The sequence below is a fragment of the Schistocerca americana genome, chromosome X, assembly GCF_021461395.2.
Source record: "Schistocerca americana isolate TAMUIC-IGC-003095 chromosome X, iqSchAmer2.1, whole genome shotgun sequence".
Lineage (NCBI taxonomy): Eukaryota > Metazoa > Arthropoda > Insecta > Orthoptera > Acrididae > Schistocerca > Schistocerca americana.
In genome coordinates, this window is record NC_060130.1 from 887280326 (window position 1) to 887299900 (window position 19575).

Genomic DNA, 19575 nt, shown 5'->3' on the forward strand with positions numbered 1-19575 from the left:
TTATCTTTTCCGCTGAGGCAGTCAATTTATTTGAAACAAAGTGTTTAATTCCACTATTGGCTAGTTTCAACTGTTCACTGCATTTCAAGTGCATGTTTTCATCTTCTAGCGCCTATGACATTGTGCCATAATAAAGAACCAAACATAAGATAGTACAGTACTGGTACTCCAAGAAAATTTACATCCGGTTCTGAACATATGAATGTGCACTTTAAGCCGAATTAAGCATTTTAGTATGGTTCATGAAATTGCACTTTGAGTATCCTCTAATGTATTGTATCTTTTATGATATAATGTAAGATCTTTTAATGTTTTACACATATCGAACATACAGGCTTCCTGCATCATCATAGCTGCACAAGCGCAGTGATGCCCGTTATCTGGCACTCTCTATCAACTGCTGAAACAAACCCATTTCTAACAGGTCGCGAGAAAATATTTTGAATGATTATTTGAAGTAAATTTCCTTTTTTGAAACATGAACTCTATGTGAGAATGTACGATGTATTTCTTAAATCGCAGAGTGCTTGACTCTCATTTAAAAATCAACTCTTTGAGGATGACCACGTAGCAGAATTTCGAGCCCAGAAGATCAGATGTTTGTGTCATTGTTAAAAATTTTACTGATGCATTTGTGTGATGTATCTTAAAGTGTAAAATGTGCCAAAAAGATCAACATTATATGTGAAAGTTTAGCTTCTCTTGCAGCTTATTAATCTTGGAGACCAATATTATATGTGAAAGCTTATCTTTTCTTGTAGCAACACTATGTATATTAATTTAAACCGTTAACTTCTCCTGTTTGTGTAGTCGTGCTACTTAACAGTGATGTTGCTATAGGCTGACTACATCACGTGTCCTATGCTCTGAATATCCACTGTCATCGGCTGGCTAGATCATGTGACATGAGCTATGACTGGCTTACGAAAGCGCATCCCAATCTCAATTCCACTGCTTCGGAAAGTAACATGCCCTGTTTGGTGGAATTCAAATGTATACTTTCGTAATATGAAAATATGCAGTGTAAATGTTGCTGCACATCAAACATCCTTCTAAAATGTGTTTTTTTCCTAGAGTTTCGTCTTATAAAGTGTTGGGGCATTCTACACCAGTGCATAAAACCATAACCATTCAAAGGATTGATAAGTTTTACAGTTCTGAGGAAACGTATGCTGTCACTTATCATGGAAAAAGTGTATTTTTAACCTGGAAGGAAAAAACTAGGAATTTTTTTTCCTTGTCCACATATACACCCTGCATAATGCTAATGAAAGAGGACTCTAAGGTCACAAAAAGAAACATGGATATTCACAACTATGAAATGAGGTATAGAAAAGATTTTCATATGGTTAACAGAAGATTAACTTCAACAGTGAACATAAAAGAAGGAAAGTTTCTCCTTTGATGAATTAATAGTACAGGTTGAAGAAAAGCAATGTGGTAATGGTGTCAGATCAGGGTAGGCGATGTTAAATTGAACAAAGTTTTCCCAATAACCGTGCACCATCGTGAAACTGCGGTCATGAAATGACACAACCATACAGCACCAAGCTTGTGAAAATGTATGTACTTGCCTCTGCTAATACCTGTTATCTTAAACTGCGCAGTTACTGATTAAATTAGATGAATATAAAAGTTTCAGCTGAATGGTAAAAGCTAGGCAAAATGTATATTCGTATACATGGTTTTCTACATTAAACACACATTTTCTGTTGCAAATGATTCTTGCAGCTTCAAAAATTTTGTGACTCACCTTCACTGGTGTCTTTCATCAAACAACAAAGTCCATTGGTGTTAAATCAGGTGACCTAGGATGCGACTCTAGAGGACCACCACACCCGAACACTTTGTTAAATGTAATGGGGATTTTCACATGTCCACTGATGGCTGGTGGACATTGCGTACTGCTCCATTAGAAAAATTCATATTGTTAGGGTGCTGGTAGTGTCTTAATTCTGTCACAAAAATTTGCTTGTTTTAAATAACCTTCTACTTTCAAAACTTGGATCAGTTGTGCGTGTAAAGGATGTAAACTGTTTCTTCTGTGACATTCAAAATAAAATGATTAGTGGCATAGATTATGAGCTGTTGCCCAAATGCTTTTCTCAGTTGTTTGCCTCCATGAAAGAGAACACTGCATGCACAAAGCTGTAATCTATCAGTCCAACAGAGAGAGATGTACAGTGTTAAGACACTAGACTTTCATTTATGAGGACCAGAGCTCAAATAGCAAAAAATGGAGTAATATTTCTGCATAATCATTGTATGACCATAAGTAATGTTGTTTTGAACTGTCTGAAGAAAGCTGGGTTCAGTCTGTGATGTACAGGAATGCTTCTTTATCCTACTTTTGTCCATGTGGCTTCTAGATCAACTTGTAGCAGGTTACAATTGTAATAGACTTAGGGTCATGGTACACATATGCTATTGACACAAAGAGGGATCTCTGCCTGCCTTTGTTTAATGATGAATTATACTTTTGTTATCAACATCAACATTTTACTATACTTTACGAATGACACTCATAGTCTGTATTAATCCCAGAATGTCATGTTGAAAATTAAAATTTCTGCTTTTATCATGACTGGAAACAAGGAGTTCTGCAATTTTTTTGTTTCAGGTGTGTCTCAAGGAGCCCATTGTACTACAGCTGAGACTCTGCTCGACTTTCTTTATCCTGCCATGTTAGAATGTGCTTTCCTTGTGGATCTGTACCAAAACTACCAAGAAGTGGTTGAACTGATTCTGGAATTCTTTTGTTCTTGTACAAGATATATGCTTTGCTTTCTTTCAGAGGTACGCATTTTTTTCTTTATGCATTGCCATTGTTATGATGTATCAATTGTGATTGGTAGAAGCCTTTGTTGAACACACAAATTTCTTAAAACAAAATAATAATATATGAGCAAGTGTCAAGAAAGTATCACTGCAGTGTAATAAAAACAGAATTAATGACCTCTCAGAGGTGTATGATTTGTTCAGTAATGGTGTACCATACTTGATAAGCAAGCTAAATAATATCCTATTACAGGAAAACTTCTAGAATGTTTTATACAATAATTTTGTAATAAAAACAGAATTAATGACCTATCAGAGGTGCATGATTTGTTCAGTAATCATATACCGTACTTGATAAGCAAGCTAAATAAAATTTATCCTGTTACAGGAAAACTTTTAGAATGTTTTATACAATAATTTCCTAAGACGGTTGTGTGGCACTTCAGGGGGCTCAGACAGCAGTGACTGTGTTTGGGTTTTGCAAAACCAGGATTCCTGAGCAGGGAGCTTGTGCTTCTAATACTTTATTAAATGAGTCTAGGGTGTAAATGCTCAACAACATATCAAACATACCAGCACTTTGAGAGTGAGTGTCACGTATTCCCCGAGAGGCCTGTGTTAGCTGTTGAGGCAGTCATCCCGTGTGGATCGGAGTATGTGCTACGCTTTTACTAAAGAAAATACAACACAAAGGTCTGAGGTTACAATGTTGACTCCATATTCTGGTGCCAGGAAAACATACAAAACCACATAGTCACCTACATTGCCAACATCTTTTTCTGAAACACTGTAAATGTAAGGATATGACAAAGTGGCAGAAAGGAGCAATCATGTTTGGCCACACCCGTGGCCGTACCATGTGTGAAGTTGCTGTATTTGTTGATGTTTTGTAGTAGATTGTTCAACATGTCAACAAGCAGTGGTGTGACACATGTGACCATGACACATGAAGTCAGAATTGTGGTCGGAAAAAGACCCTGATTGAGAGGGACTGGAGACACATTCCTGGCCGTTGTGGCCGAGTGGTTCTAGGTGCTTCAGTTCGGAACCGCGCTGCTGCTACGGTCGCAGGTTCAAATCCTGCCTCGCACATGAATGTGTGTGATGTCCTTAAGTTAGTTAGGTTTAAGTAGTTATAAGTCTAGGGGACTGATGACCTTAGATGTTAAGTCCCATAGTGCTCAGAGCCATTTTGGAGACACATTTCAGGGCTTGTGAAGCAAAACTGCTTCCAAACCCAGTAGAAATTGCTGCAAGAAGTAAATGAAGGTCCATCCCAAACTGTTAGTGAAAGAGCATTGTGAGGGAAACTACATGCAATCATTGCTCACCTCTATTTTTCAAGAAGACAACAGAAAAGTTCATCAAGCTGTAAGAGTATGTGAGTGGTTTTCTGAACACTCTCCCACCCTATTATTTCATGTCACCTGGCCTGCAAAATCACCTGACTTGAAGCCCATAGAAAATCTGTGGGACATGTTGAAACAGTGGGTGAAACACCAACATCAGCAGCGCCACAATTTGGTGGAATTGTGTGACCATATCATCAAAGAGTAGCTTAACCTGGAAGCGACATACCTGCACAACCTCGTGGATTCATTTCCTAATTGAATCTGTGCGGTTATGAAGTCCAGGGGCAGAATTATACAGTATTAAATTATGCTTGTAATGGTTTCTCTTGGGGGTGACTAATTTTTTGTCTGGTGAGCTTAGCATCCTGATCAGTTGTTCCACTATCTTCATGGTGTTCACACAGTCTAAAGGCCTAAACAGAAAAAAAACCTATGACAAATGTTTGCAATTTCTGTTTATGGCCCTTGTTCAGAAAATGTGTTCATTCCTGATGATGATTGTTTTGCTTGGAATATGAACGATAATTTAATAGCTCAACAACAATCAGAAATCTGATTTCCATTTTTCCTGCTATTCACCACCCTACCTTAAAGGGAAAAGTAGGCCTCTCCTCATGTTTGTATATATTGTCTATCCTGGACTTTCTGTTGTTGCAGCAGCATAAAAATTTGTTGTTCTAATGATCAAAGTAAAACAAAAGGAGTTTGACCGCATTGTTAGCAATGGGGAAAGTAGCAAGGATGTTAAATTCAAATGTGAGGGAATCCTTAGCATGGAAGTAAAAAAGAGAAGCTAGTTACTTTTATGTTCACTAATAATGAACATACATACAAAATGCATGATGCTTGATATTATAATACATGTAGGTAGGTAAGTACTTTCCTTTAAATTTCAACGGCATAAAACTTAAAATAACTGAAAAATGTGAGATGGAGAATATCGGTGAGACAGGCCATTTGTGTAATAGTACCAAGTCAAGCTTGAATGCACAGTAAAGTAAACTCATTAGCAAACATGTGTTAATCAACACTGTCTTTACATATTTTGATATAAGTGGGCATGTCAATGACGTACTCACAAGGAAGGATTCACAAATTGATGTTGTTAATGATCGCACAGATGAAGAGATTTCTGTTCACAAAATGATATGATGCAATGTATAGACACTGGATAAACATTCAGGACAAGGTAATTTCAAATTTCTCGACAGTAGTGCAATTTTACCAAAACCATTTGGTGCATTCTGCATTTGTTAACACATCCATAATTTATTCCTTGCAACATCACTGCCAAAACTTTACCAGAATAATGTACCCTTACAGGTAATTCAGTAAACTATTAAAATCTTTTGTTGTTTATATTGTCAAACAGTTTACAATGACAAAAGATTTCATATTCTACCCATATAGGACATCTATTGGGCGAGTGTTCATCAAGGTTTTGATGCACTCCATGTATTGCTATTGTCTGAAGTGAAGTTTTGTTGTATTATACATCAGTACAGAGGTGGCATGACACTTCTTTCTGAAAAATCAGTGAGACTTGGGTATGTTCAGGTGTCATCATCACCACTACTATTTTCTCAAAATGGTAGGTTAGTACGTTACTTCTTCAGTGCTGTAAACCAATAGCATTAAGTTTGACATGTTCCCCTGTCCAGATAGAATTATCCTCATGTTTGACATACAATGTTGGCACTCTGTATAATCTATTGTAACATGTGCTCATGACTCCTAGGATTTGGGTCTTATCAAATAGAATATTATATTTTCTGATTACAAAGCATGTTCAGCTATAGGTAATGCATCCATTCCCCCCGTCTTATGTAAACAGCTGCATTTATCTTACTTTATTCCTTTCTCCCGTGTCCTCTCCTTAGTATCTGTGTACATTTACCCATAACTTCACAGTATTCTGCAGATGGTGGACAAATATATGGAAGCACCAAAAACACAACACATTACCATGCCTAATACAGTGTAGGAAACCTGCTGGAATTCCAAACAGCTTCCAGTCATCTCGGAGGGGATAAATGCAAGTTCTGTGTGGTTTTCAAGGGATCGTATTCCATACTTCCTGCAAAATAGTGGTGAGTTCAGGTAATGATGATGATGGAGGTGGATAGTGAACACGACCTCTCTCTCCAAAGTAGACCATAAAGGGTCAATAATATTGACATCTGGTGACTCTGATGGCCAGGGTAAATGTGACAGTTCATCCTTGTGCTCACAAAACCAATCGTGGACAATGTGAGCTGTGTGAACAGAAGTCCTGCTGTCTCGGAACACAGCATCGCCATCGGGGAATAATCATATGTACCATGGGGTGGACCTGATCAGCCAAGATGGTCACATAATCCTTGGCAATAATTCAACCTTGCAAGTAACCGTGGGCTCGTGGAATGCCATGATATGGCTGCTCAAAGCGTTACTGAACTCCCAACGTGTTTCGCTCTTGGACATAAACTTGGTCAGAAGTTAGAAACAGTGTGAAACCATGTTTTCCTGTTACGGGTATTTGCGTCACTGATGAGTGGTTTTCGAATTCCAGCTCTCCCTGCAATTCCCTGATTATGAAGCTCCCTTCGTGTTGTTTTGATGCTGACAGGGCTTGTGAGTGCAACATTCAGTTCTGCAGTGACTTTTGCAGTTGTTCTCTTATCTTTTTCAGTGCAATCACCTTCAATGACTGTGTGTCAGAATCTCACAACTCACACTTTTGTCTGTGTTGTGACTTTGCAGTTGATGTTTTGTATGCATTATAAATCTTCAGTACATTGCCTCTTAAATCATCAAACACTTTGGTTACCATGGTTGTGGAAGCACCCACCGTAAGGGCTCGGACATATTGCACTCACAACTACACAGAACATTGTTCCGATCACAACTGACACTTGCAATGTATTGAAAACATTGCACAGGTGCCATTCGTGGTCAGGTACAATGGCGCAACCTGTAGGCGTGGCTAGCATCTGCATTTATGTTCAAACATGCATTTCTCGTGGTGTTTCCAAATTTAGTCCAATCACTGTATATAAACCTGAATTTTCTTGTGATTGCTGAACATTCTTGTCCATCCTCAGATTATGTTGTTATATTCTTTGCATATTAAAGTGATTTTCCTTTTGGCAAAGGTCTTTCCTATATGGCCAGTAACATCTTTGAAAGAGAGTAAAAGGCCTCGGGTTTTATAGATGCCCATATGTCACTTTGGTCTCTTCATAACTGCTGTAATGCCTTTCAGAAATCAAAGAATGGATAACAATTCTATAGCAAAGTGTTGATAAGATTAACTCTTTCTTTTCCCATGCAACTCATGTTCTACGTCAAAAGGACAACTCTTGAGTTCACACTTAAGTGCTTGGCTGAGGATTCTCAGAGATAGAACTACTTTCAGATTGTTTGTTGATCTATTCTCAAATGACACATGGAAAAATATGAACACCTAAATCTTTTCATATAAGTTCTTATTTCTCTTATTTTATTGGGTTGGTCAATTCTCCATATGTAGGTGAGAGTCAACAAAGTATTTTCGCATTTGGAGGAGAAAGTTGGGAACCGAAATTTCGTGAAAAGATTTTGCCACAGCAAAATAGCCTTTGTTTTAATGATTGCTACCCCAACTCACAAGCTATATATGTAGCACTCTGCCCCCTACCTTACGCTGATACAAAACAAGCTGCCTTCTTTGAACTTTACCAATGTCCCCTGTTAATCCTATCTGGTAAGAATCACATACCTTGCAGCAGTCCTCCAGAAGAAGATGGACAGGTGTACTGCAGGCAGTCTCTTTGGTAGATTTGTTGTGCCTTCTAAGTGTTCTACCAGTAAAATGCAGTCTTTGATTCATCTTCTCCACAACATGTTCATGAATTCACTCCACTGTTGTTTTACCCTTTTATGATCCTATACTTATTTTGTGAATAGTGAATTGGATTTATCCGTGGTCCAAGCTACTATTGCCACTCTTGAAGGCTGATAGGGAATTGGATTCCTCTGTGGCCCAAGTTAATGTTGCTATTGTTTAAGGCCAACATGCAGAAAAATGTAATCTGCATTGTACCTCCTCGACTTTCATGAATGTGGAAGGTTCGCATTAACCTTACGCTGATATTTGTGTGGTGGAAGGAGGGGGGGGGGGGGGGTTCTGCCTTTTTCCGTGTCTCCACAGTAAGAACATACTGTCCACCTAACAGAACTTGATATTCAAGCTGGGCTTTTTGGTGTCCTGACTGGTCATTACAGAGATAGATGAAGGAAGAATTAATGTTTCTTGTCTCATCTTGTAATGTGCATTCTTTAAATTTTAAGAGTGTCTTCTATCTACATCTACACTCCGCAAGCCACCCATCAGTGTGTAGCGGAGGGCACTTCACGTGCCACTGTCATTACCTCCCTTTTCCGTTCCAGTCGCGTATGGTTCACGGGAATAACGACTGTCTGAAAGCCTCCGTGCGCGCTCGAATCTCTCTAACTTTCCATTCGTGATCTCCTCGGGAGGTATAAGTAGGGGGAAGCAATATATTCGATACCTCATCCAGAAATGCACCCTCTCGAAACCTGGCGAGCAACCTACACCGCGATGCAGAGCGCCTCAACTGCAGAGTCTGCCACTTGAGTTTGCTAAAGATCTCCGTAACGCTAGCACGGTTACCAAATAACCCTGTGACGAAACACGCCGCTCTTCTTTGGATCTTCTCTATCTCTTCCGTCAACCCGATCTGGTACGGATCCCACACTGATGAGCAATACTCAAGTATAGGTCGAACGAGTGTTTTGTAAGCCATCTCCTTTGTTGATGGACTACATTTTCTAAGGACTCTCCCAGTGAATCTCAACCTGGTACCCGCCTTACCAACAATTAATTTTATATGATCATTCCACTTCAAATCATTCCGCACGCATACTCCCAGATATTTTACAGAAGTAACTGCTACCAGTGTTTGTTCCGCTATCATGTAATCATACAATAAAGGATCCTTCTTTCTATGTGTTCGCAATACATTACATTTGTCTATGTTAAGGGTCAGTTGCCACTCCCTGCACCAAGTGCCTATCTGCTGCAGATCTTCCTGCATTTTGCTACAATTTTCTAATGCTGCAACTTCTCTGTATGCTACTGCATCATCCGCGAAAAGCCGCATGGAACTTCCGACACTACCTATCTTAATGTGATGCAAAGTATCTTTCCTGTAGTATCTGTCCTTTCAAATATTTGAATGTTTTTGTGATCTCTTTTCTGATAATACAAATTGGCTAGGGGCTCAATGGTGAAGACTAGATCAAATGAGAGTTTTGTAAGCTATTTTCTTCTTGGACGTGGTACATATCATGAGGAGTCTCCCAGTGAATCTCAGTTTGACAACTGTTTCCTCACAGCATAAATTGCTTGTAATAGTAGATGGTTGTGGCTGATGGCAGTGTTTGTTCAGCAAAGCTTTAATTAAACAAAAAAGTTTTTATGTCATTTGACATTTTTACAGTACATAGTTTTTCATGTTGAGAATCAGCCACCAGTCTATTTTACAGCAGGCCTTTGTGCATTTTATAATAATAATCTAATGATACAGCCTCCTTGTGCACAACTGTCCCCTATGTATGAGGTCCAGAAAATGCAGCATATGTTTTTGGCAAAATCCGCATGTATTTTGTGCAAAATGTGCATCTATTTTTTCAAATTTTGCATATAATTTTTTATGAGTAGACAGACAAATTAAAAAAGTTATCACCCTGCATGAGTGAAGACCAACAAAGCCTTAGTTCTTCGAAATTGATTTTTAAAAAATGTACTGATTGGAAACTTTTTAACTGAAATGTTTGCTTTTGCAAAAACTTCAACAGCTTTTTTTCCAAAATGGTCTTTATTTGGCTGTATTTAATCTTTCGAAACCAGCAGCATTTTCCCACTGGTGTACTGAATACATCTACAATTAAAGGAGTTTCTGGACATTATTTGTCTTCTTCGACCCAATTTGATGACTACAAAAGCTGCAGAATATTAATTTTGATCTTTTTTGGGCATTTGTAGCTATGTCTAACAATGCTACAGATAGAACTGACAAGGCATTTAGTGTAGAAATAGATACAAAAGTAACTCTGTTTTAAAACAATGGAAGAACTTCAATGCACTCAAGCAAACATTTTAGATTTTTCTTTCAACCATTATAGAGCCGAGTGCAGGCACTATGCAGTATAGTGGCAGATGTCTGTGGGCATAAACAGTCTAGAATCCTGACTGCCAGATGGGAGAGGAGCGGTGCAAATAAACAAGCCCGGCCTCCCTCTTGCAGGGCAGCCAATCTCTGGGGGTGTTGTAAGCAACATAACTGAAATCCATGATGGACAGGGGTTAGTTGATTCACTCATTTTAAAATAAGAAAAGAAAACAACGAGCAGTGCACAACACAAAACATTTGGGAACAGCTACGTGCATTTGCTTGTAAAGGTTGGCAGGGCATTGTTAATGATGTAGCTCAGGCACGACCTCTAGCAGTATTCAACACAACCATAGTTTAAAACATCTGCCACCTAATTTGCCATGTTAAAAGTGCATTATAACAACTTTGGAACTTAAGCTGACAAACAAACATATGTGTTTCTATGTTATAAAATGCTAAATGTCACAGTGCCACAGCTGAGTACTATGTAGCATTATGTCGCGTGTATGTTAAAAAGACTATTCAACCACCCACAAATTGCATGGCACCAGAGCATTGAGTGCATTGATACATCATTGCACTTGTGGACTTTATTTTTAGAAACAGGTTCGTACAGACACTATTCCTGGTAAAATAGTTCATCTGGATAAAACTCTCTGTGAAATAGTGTCTGTAAGTAATTTCATATATTGAGGAAGAATTCAAATCTATTTCACATTTATCACAAACTGCGAATTTTTAGGGTCATTACCTTTATATAAACAGCTTTAGTTACTAATATAGTCTACTCGGGCGTATGTAAATCTTTTATCCATCCACATGTCTGATTTGATATTCCAGAAGCATCTATGTATTGTTCACTAAATGGCAATGCGGAACTATATCAAAGGCTTATTGGTGATCAAGAAATATCTGCAGCCTGCAGGGACTCACAAATGATAAAAAACACATAGCTGTCATTAACATAGTGGTGGAGATGCTTGTTACACAAAAATTCAACATATGTGATCACAACACATTCCATATTTATACAGAAGTTCAAACATGGCTGCAGAATTTTTTGATCCAGTTGTTGTCTATGAAAGTACGTTTTCTTTTAAATCTGGCTGCTTTAAATATTTTTTTCTTAACCTTGTTTGAATGACATGTTTCATTTAAGGGACTGTTTTGATATACAGGGTGAAGCGAAATTTGCATACTTGGGCTTCAAAGCACGACTCCGCACATGGCATTGATAAATAAATGTCTCCAACAAAATTTCGGCCGGTGAGCACATCCTGCAGAAAAAGGATGTAAAAGAGTGGCAATCTGGCAACACTGTAAGCACATGTATGGTAACTACCTCTGTCAGCACATATTAGTTGTGCTGTACTTTTAATGCAGTGGATAGAGTTTTGGGTTAGCTTGCAGGAGGTTGATGGTTCGTTCCTGGGTTGAGGGATATGTTTTTTTATTTGATAAATGTTGTCCAGGTGGTATGGTATCTGGCATCTTAATCGTCAACAGTGACTGTAGCGGGTCCTCTAGAAAACATTTGCACTGTCATACTGCAATCATAGAAATGGAAGATTGGTCAGCTTTGAAAGAAGCCCATTCCACTTCGTGTGTGTGAATTTATTCACATCACTTCATTTACTAGGTGCAAAACTTTTTTTTCTTTATACCCTCCTCCAATGGTCCCATAGATTAGTACCAACTATTATTCTTGCCTCGTTCAGGTCCATTACATTTTGTTAGGGCCTTATGTTAAGAGTGGCATTAGCAACGTGCTTTGCGAATAATGTCCAAACTCTGTTCCTATTTGTATGTGTTATCACCATGGTCCCACTAATTATGCCTATCGACATTGAGTCTGGTAACTGCATGCTGTTTAGTACGTATCTCAATGCATTATTATTATTATTATTATTATTATTATTATTATTCTATTGATGGGATTATGGAAACATCACATCTATTACCGTTAGGGAAACAGTGTACTTCAAAACTGAACATTTTGCAATTCGCGGTGTCAGGTTGAATCATGCAGAACAGTATCTGTCAGAGGGGTAATGCACGTTAGGAGGACCAGCGCGCAGGCCTCACGGTGTGTTTATACTGTGTGTACTGTCCACCAGATAGGGACTAGTTGCGAGTGGAGTAATGCTCCCAATGCAGACTCCAATGTACATGCCTACACGTATCAAATTTTCTGATTGTAAACCTCTAAAGCAGTGTGGCAGATGTCTGGCATACACAAACAGTATGGGGATATGCTTCTGGTCATTGGTGCATCTGATAACCGGGTTGCTGTTGCCATTCATGGATATGCTGCTAGAAAACCTCATTGACGCCATCCAGATAAAAATGTGCTTCGTCATCTGGAGCTGTGCCTTCGGGAGTCAGGTTCTCTCCTTCCACCACCGTGTGGCAATGGTCATCCACGGACTCACCGTACTCCAGCTACTGAGGAAGCTATTCTGGAAGTCATACACCAAGAACCTCAGCAAAGTACACATAGTGTAGCGAGGTAGCTGTGTGTCTTGCAACCCATGGTCGTTAATGTGCTGCATGAGCATGGGCTGCACGCCTATCATTATGGTTTCACGCAACACCTATATCCTACAGATCGCCATCAGCAGGTGCAATTCTGTGAATGGTTCCAACAACAAAAGGATGCCAATGATGACTCCTTGAACACCGTAGTATGGTCAGATGAAGCAGCATTCACTCGTGAGGGTGTCTTCAATATGCACAATGCCCACCATTGGCGTGAGGGTAACCCACATGTCACCCGTGATCATGGATATCAAATTTGCTTTGGTCTCAATATCTAGGCTGAAATATTGGGCGACAGATGTTTGTGCCCCTACCTGTTGCCTGACCAGTTGACTGCATGAAAGTATCATGCATTCCTCTCAAACTGTGCCTGATCCACTGGAAGGTGTTCCAGTACATGTTCAGCAGAGGATATGGTTCCAACATGATGGTGCTCCTTCACACTCTGGAATTAATGTGCGACAGTATATGGACAGAACATTTTCAGGGAAATGGCTCAGACATACAGGTCCAGTTGTATGGCCATCGTGTTCATGTGACCTAAATCCCGTGGATTTCTTCCTGTGGGGACACCTGAAGGAGCACATGCACGCTACTCTCCCAAAAAATGTGGAAGAACTGGTAGCGTGTTTTCATGCTGCTCTTGTTACTGTGAATGCAGCTTTGCTACAAAAGGTCCAGAGCTGTATTATCTGGTGGGTTGCGCAATGTTTAGACATGCAGGGAGGGCACTTTGAGCATCTGTTGTTCTGAGGACAATGTATAATGTTGTGAAGGTCATGAAATCATTCATATGGACATTATTATTGTAACTGGTTACTAATGTGCAACATTGGAGCACTAATCTTACATGTAGTATAAATAACAAATAGATGTTGTGTTATTGTATTGTGCTATTATCTTTAGCATCTCGAAATTGATATTGTTTATGTAGTTATTCTGTCCTGTGACCTAAGAAACAATGTATATTACGGTATGAAATGTCAGAATGAAATTAGCAAATAAAAAATATGTGCCCCAACCCAGGATCGAACCCTCGACCTTCTGCATGCCAACCTAAAACTCTATCCCCTCCACCAACTGTAAAGCACAACTAATATGTGCTGAAAGAGGTAGTTACCATATATGTGCTTATAGTGTTGCCAGATTGCCACTCTCTTTAACGTCCTTTTTCTGCTGGATGCACTTGCCGGACAAAATTTTGTGACAGACATTTTTTTATTTGCTCGCATGTGAGGAGTCGCACTGTGAAGGCCAAGTGTGCGAATTTCGCTACACCCTGTATATTAAAATTCACCATTGACTCCATGTTCAATCACCAGTGGGACTAAAATGTCAATATGATGAAAATGTTTGGAGTGTTGTTAAGAAGAACAGTGTTGCCATGTACTATGGAAAAGTTCTTTTCTGGGCATGTGTTAACATAGTTTACTTGCTCCTAGACATGTCAGAGGTGATCTTATGAAAGTTGTTGATGTAATTGTAATACACAGTATATTGTTTGGTCAACTGAGACATTTCTTAAAGCATTGTTACAAATGTCAGTGGTTGTAAATCTCTCTCTTTAAGAGGCAGTTTTATCTAACTCCAGCCTCCTCTTTCGTTTTACCAGTTGAAATTATAAGTAAAGTACTTGCCATGGATAGAATATTTTTCTGTGAAATATGGGTTTTCATAAAATAAAAAAAATCACATTTTCAGTTAAAGTAAAAATAATTTCTGTCATTTAGACTGAGAACGTGTTACTATCAATTAATATGCTCCTTGTGTTAGGGAGCACATTGTCAGCAATGTGTATTTATTTACTGTAATTGTATTCTTCACTAAACTTTCCTCAGAGTAAACCGAAGCTCTAATTGTATCTTGTTTCAGTTTGTTGTCAAAAAGAGCAATTGGTTTTTGAAGCCAGAAACTACTAATTTCTTGTAGTTTCTTATTTCAGGGCCCTATTAAGATGACAAATTTCTCCAATAAATTCATTTTATTAAATTTTTCTGCTTCATTATTGTTCAGTTATCTTTTTTTCAGTTTGGCTTTTAATGCAGTCCCTCTCCATTCGTCCTTAGGATTATGTAAATTAACAAGGGGTACACATTGAACAAGGAATGTTTTGTCATACTGTTGTAGCAGGAAGACACCAGCTGCTACAGAGGACAAGTTAGTTTCACCATCATATTTTTGTGTAATGGTTATGTGACTGTACATATAGACATTGATTTTCTGTAGTTGTTCATTGTAATAATTCAAATACGAAAACTGTGTGCAGCTGCTATTAATGACACTATGATTTTGGGCTCTATGCTTTTTGCCAAAGAGTTTCAGGCTACATTTCTTTTCTTTCTGGATGTAGCTGTATGTAATTTACTAAACATTTGTACTACTTTAATAGGCCTACAGCAGAAGACTGAATGCAGCAGCTCTTGAGACTGTAAAAGTGTATACATTAAGGAACAAAGGACGTTTTAGTATAGAGGCAGCTGCTGAAGAGAATGCATATCAAGATATAATATTGCTGCTTGAGCTCCTCACGGGATTGCTGTCCAAGGATTACGTGGTTGATCTAGTTCCCAGTGGTAAGTAAATTTAAAATTCAGCGTAAACCTTCAACATGGTTTGCCTGATGCCTGGTTTTGATCAGATGTTATTTTCAGATGAAATAGACGAGGCACTGTTCCTTACATGGAAGACAATAAATATTTTCATTGAATGCCATATGTATTGATAATACAAATTAATTCATCTGTTTGAGAAAATAATTTAATGTAGTAAAGGAACTCAGGTGTCATAAAAATAGATTTTCGTTCAAGCACATACTGTTCAGGTAATACATTCACTGAGTTATTTGCATCATTTTTGCTTCCACATTTAATCAAATGTGAATGTATACAGTTCTGTGAGAAGTGAATGTCAACAGGCTGTAGAGGCACTTGAGTAGTGGTTTTACCAAAATTATATCTGATCAGTTGAACCTGCATTTTTCTGTTGCAAAACTGAAGCAAAATTGTTTCCTTATCTAGTTGCATAAGAAGATTGAGCACAACATTTATTTCAATTTGTTAATTTTGTTGGGTTCTATGAAGATGTTGAAATGTACTTGTCATTGTGCTACTTCTATAAATCTTTTTTTTAGAGCATGTTGGTAATATAATTGTACTATGATACTTAATTTAAATGTAGTTGTAAAGTGTAACTGATACTACTTTTTTGGTTTTTAGTTTTACAGCATCCAGTGCAGTCAACAGGACATGGATATGATGCAGCAGATATTGTACTGTTTGGATTGAACACTCTGATGCCCTTACTGAGTATAGAGTTGCTGAAGTTTCCAAAATTGTGTCTTCAGTATTTTAAGTTAATAACATTTGTGAGTGAACTGTATCCAGACAAAGTCTGTGCATTACCTGAAAATATGTTGGTTCACCTCATGGAGTCAGTAGCATTGGGTCTATCAGATCTTGGCCATGATGTTTCTGTGCTGAGCTTTGACCTTGTGGAAGGATTGGCTTCACATATATATGGTTCTCGTTCCCAAGCATCAGTTGCTGGTGCCACTGTCAAGAAGTTTTTGGAGGTAAGTTCAGTAAACAAAAGTCTAATCTTTTGCTGTCACTCAGTGACAGAAACTTTTTGGTTCTTCTATCTTGCATGATAACAAGAACAACTGGAAAAGATATTGTTACACAGAAGTTAGGTAGTCGATAGCGCTGAAGTAAATATAACTGTCAGAAATGAAGTATAACAAATATTTTGAGTAACCATTAAAAATGTTGCAGGTGTGTATTAGTTACCTGAAATAAACTTCTTAAGTACCGTTAAACATAATAGTTGTAAAAGAGTAAAAGAGGATTGCTGACTCAGAGAATATGACAGCCAAAATTCCATAAAATACTGGACTAAACAAATGCACTCTGATATGTCTGCAAGAGCATATCAGAAATAATGAGAACATTTTAAGAGAAACAGTTGAGGATAACAACATGATGAAGAGATGAAAATGAATTACAGTGGATAGGCATTCAATGTCAGGATGTCAGATGGCATCGTTACAGCCAAAGTATCCTTAGTTTCAAATGCTGTTACCATTTATTTTACAACTTGAAAGGCAGCAATAGCAGCTTTAGTACTTTTGCTCTCTTAGAAACTAAGCTAACTGTTGGAGAGGAGATTATGCTTTTTGAAATAGATTCTTTCTTTCTTTTTTTTCTTTTTTTCAGTGTATGTAATGAACTTAGACTTTGAAAGGATAGGAATAATCGAAACTGATTGGTAGTTTTGGGGGCAGAAAGATATCATTCTTTCTCAAAAACTAGCATTAATTTGAAGTTACATGTGAAGTCCATATATTTGGAGTTTGAGAATTTAGTTAACAAGTTTTGCAACATCTGTGGATGTGACAGTAATACAGTGTAAAACATTAATCCTAGTGGTCTTGACAATAAGTGAATGTATTGCAGATGTACCTGTTGAGTTTATTATTCAGTTCATTTAAAGTGGTTAGGGATGCATGCTTTGAACCTGATTCTACAGTTGTTAAGAATTTATACTTCACTTTTTCCCTTCATATTTATGTAAAGCTAAACTCATTAGTGGCAATAATATGTGGAACATTCTGTAGTGACACACAATTAATTCACATTTTTGTGGAGAATTAATAGTAATGTTATAAAAGCAACCATTATTCCATGTGGAGTTGAAATTTGTTTGCTGTAAGACCTCTAATATTAAAAGATAGAAAAATTTTCTTGAAACATGCTCATTAAATTTGGCATTTCTATATTGAAATAAGCAAATATCATGCATTTTGGCTAGATATTAGTATTGTCACCAGTAATTATTGAAACGTATTTAAATTAGCACCTGGACATCTACACAATCTATTAATTATAATATTTTGTACACTCATTAATAAATTCTGCATCCTATAATCTTCATTGTGACTGGGTCCACAGCTATCATGAATTTTTTAAAGGCATCATAAAATCATTTAGAAAATTCTTTGTCCATTTCAAAATAATACATAATACAAAAATTATAGCAGTATGTAGTAAATACTCTATCTTCTCCAGGGTTCCATTTACTGATACAAAATGTGTCCAATAATATAACCATGAAATGAAAAATTTGGCTTATCCTCTCTTCACCATTGTTCTGACACCATACCACATCAACACTTTGAGTGTTTTAAAAATGTTTTAATTCTGGTTATTTTCTTGTAATACAGTGATAGTTATCGTGCAACAAAGAAATTTATTTTTATTACTCATTGTCTATACCCAATCTGTTTTGAGACTCATTTTTACAATTGTGATGATAATTTCTAATCTGTTTGAATTTACCACTAAAAACTGAAGTGTTTTCACAACACTGTTCACACAACTAAGTAATTTAGGTGTAAAGGATCCCACTCACTGAATAGTAGAAGCATTGAGTCATTGACAGACACACACAAAAGAGAAAGAAGACTTCTTGCTAGCTTTTGGAATAAATCGTACACACACACACACACACACACACACACACACACACACACACACAAGCCCTTACATTAAGCCGGCTGGATACACAATGCCAGGATTGCATTTCAGCAGGTGGACTAGTTTGGAGGGGATAGAGGGAGAAAGAGGTGGGAGCTAGGAAAAGAGGTTAGCTAGCAGCCCGGAGGGTGGTAGCAGATTTGCTTGCTGTAAATTCAGGAGAGAGGGTGGCAGGTGCTCAGAGCTGGTGAGGTGGATGATGATGATGATGATGATGTGATGTGGAGGTGTAGATGGGAGAGGGGGAAAGGACAGGAGAAGGAGAAACAGTTAGGTAGCAGAGATTGGGGCCAGGAGAGATACGGGAACAAAGGATGTGTTGCAAGGCTAACTCCCATCTGTGTATTTCAGAAAAGCTAGTACTGGAGAGAAGGAGCCAAATGGCACAGGTTGTAAAGCAGCCATTGAAACTGAGCATGCTGTGCTCAGTTGCATGTTGTGCCACTGGGTGGTCAACTTTGTTCTTGACCGCAGTTTGGCAGTGAGCATTCATTCTAGTGGACACACGATTGATTGTCACACCGATATAAAAGGCTGTGCAGTTATTGCAGCAGAGTTGGTGTATGACATGGCTGCTTTCACAGGTTGCCCTCCCTGTGATGGGATAGGATAAATCTGATACAGAACTGGAAGAGGAAGTGCTGGGTGGGTGGATTGGGCAGGTCTTTCATATGGGTCTTCCACAGTGGTATAATCCCTGTGGAAAGGGGTTGGGATTGGGAGTGGCATGGGGATGGACAAGGATGTTGTGGAGGTCACGTAGGTGACAGAATGTCACTTTAGGAGAGGTGAGAAGGATCTTTGGTAGGATGTCCATAATTTCTATGCATGATGTTAGATAATGAAAGCCATCACAAAGGATGTGGTTCAGTCGCTTCAGTCAGTGATGATGTTGGGTGATTTTATTTGGGGTGGGGGGTGCCTCCTTTGTAGCTGATTCTTGGGGGGGGGGGGGGGGGGGGAGATTAAGGGTGTGTGAGGATACAACACAGGAAAGCTGTCGGTGGACTAGGTTTGTGGGGTAGTATCTGTCTGTGAAGGACAAAGGGTGATAACTGTTAGAATGTGGGTAATATTTGTAGTTAATGGGCTTAATATGGACAGAGGTGCAGATGGAAGTATTATAGAGATGGAGATCAACATCCAGGAAGGTGGAATGTTCATTTTAAGAGGACCTTGTGAAGTTGATGTGTGAGAAGGTGTTGTGGTTGTGGA

The 19575-nt window shown here is 38.3% G+C and overlaps 1 protein-coding gene across 3 annotated transcripts in view; it reads left to right on the forward strand.

Moving 5' to 3' along the window:
* The window catches only part of LOC124554892 (exportin-4-like), a 231368-nt gene that overhangs the window by 193278 nt on the left and 18515 nt on the right, over positions 1 to 19575 (forward strand). For all 3 annotated transcript variants that reach the window (XM_047128568.1, XM_047128569.1, XM_047128570.1), the window contains 3 exons: positions 2621 to 2796; positions 15216 to 15399; positions 16042 to 16397. In XM_047128568.1, coding sequence (XP_046984524.1) covers positions 2621 to 2796; positions 15216 to 15399; positions 16042 to 16397 — 716 coding nt within the window. The remainder of the gene's footprint in view (positions 1 to 2620; positions 2797 to 15215; positions 15400 to 16041; positions 16398 to 19575) is intronic.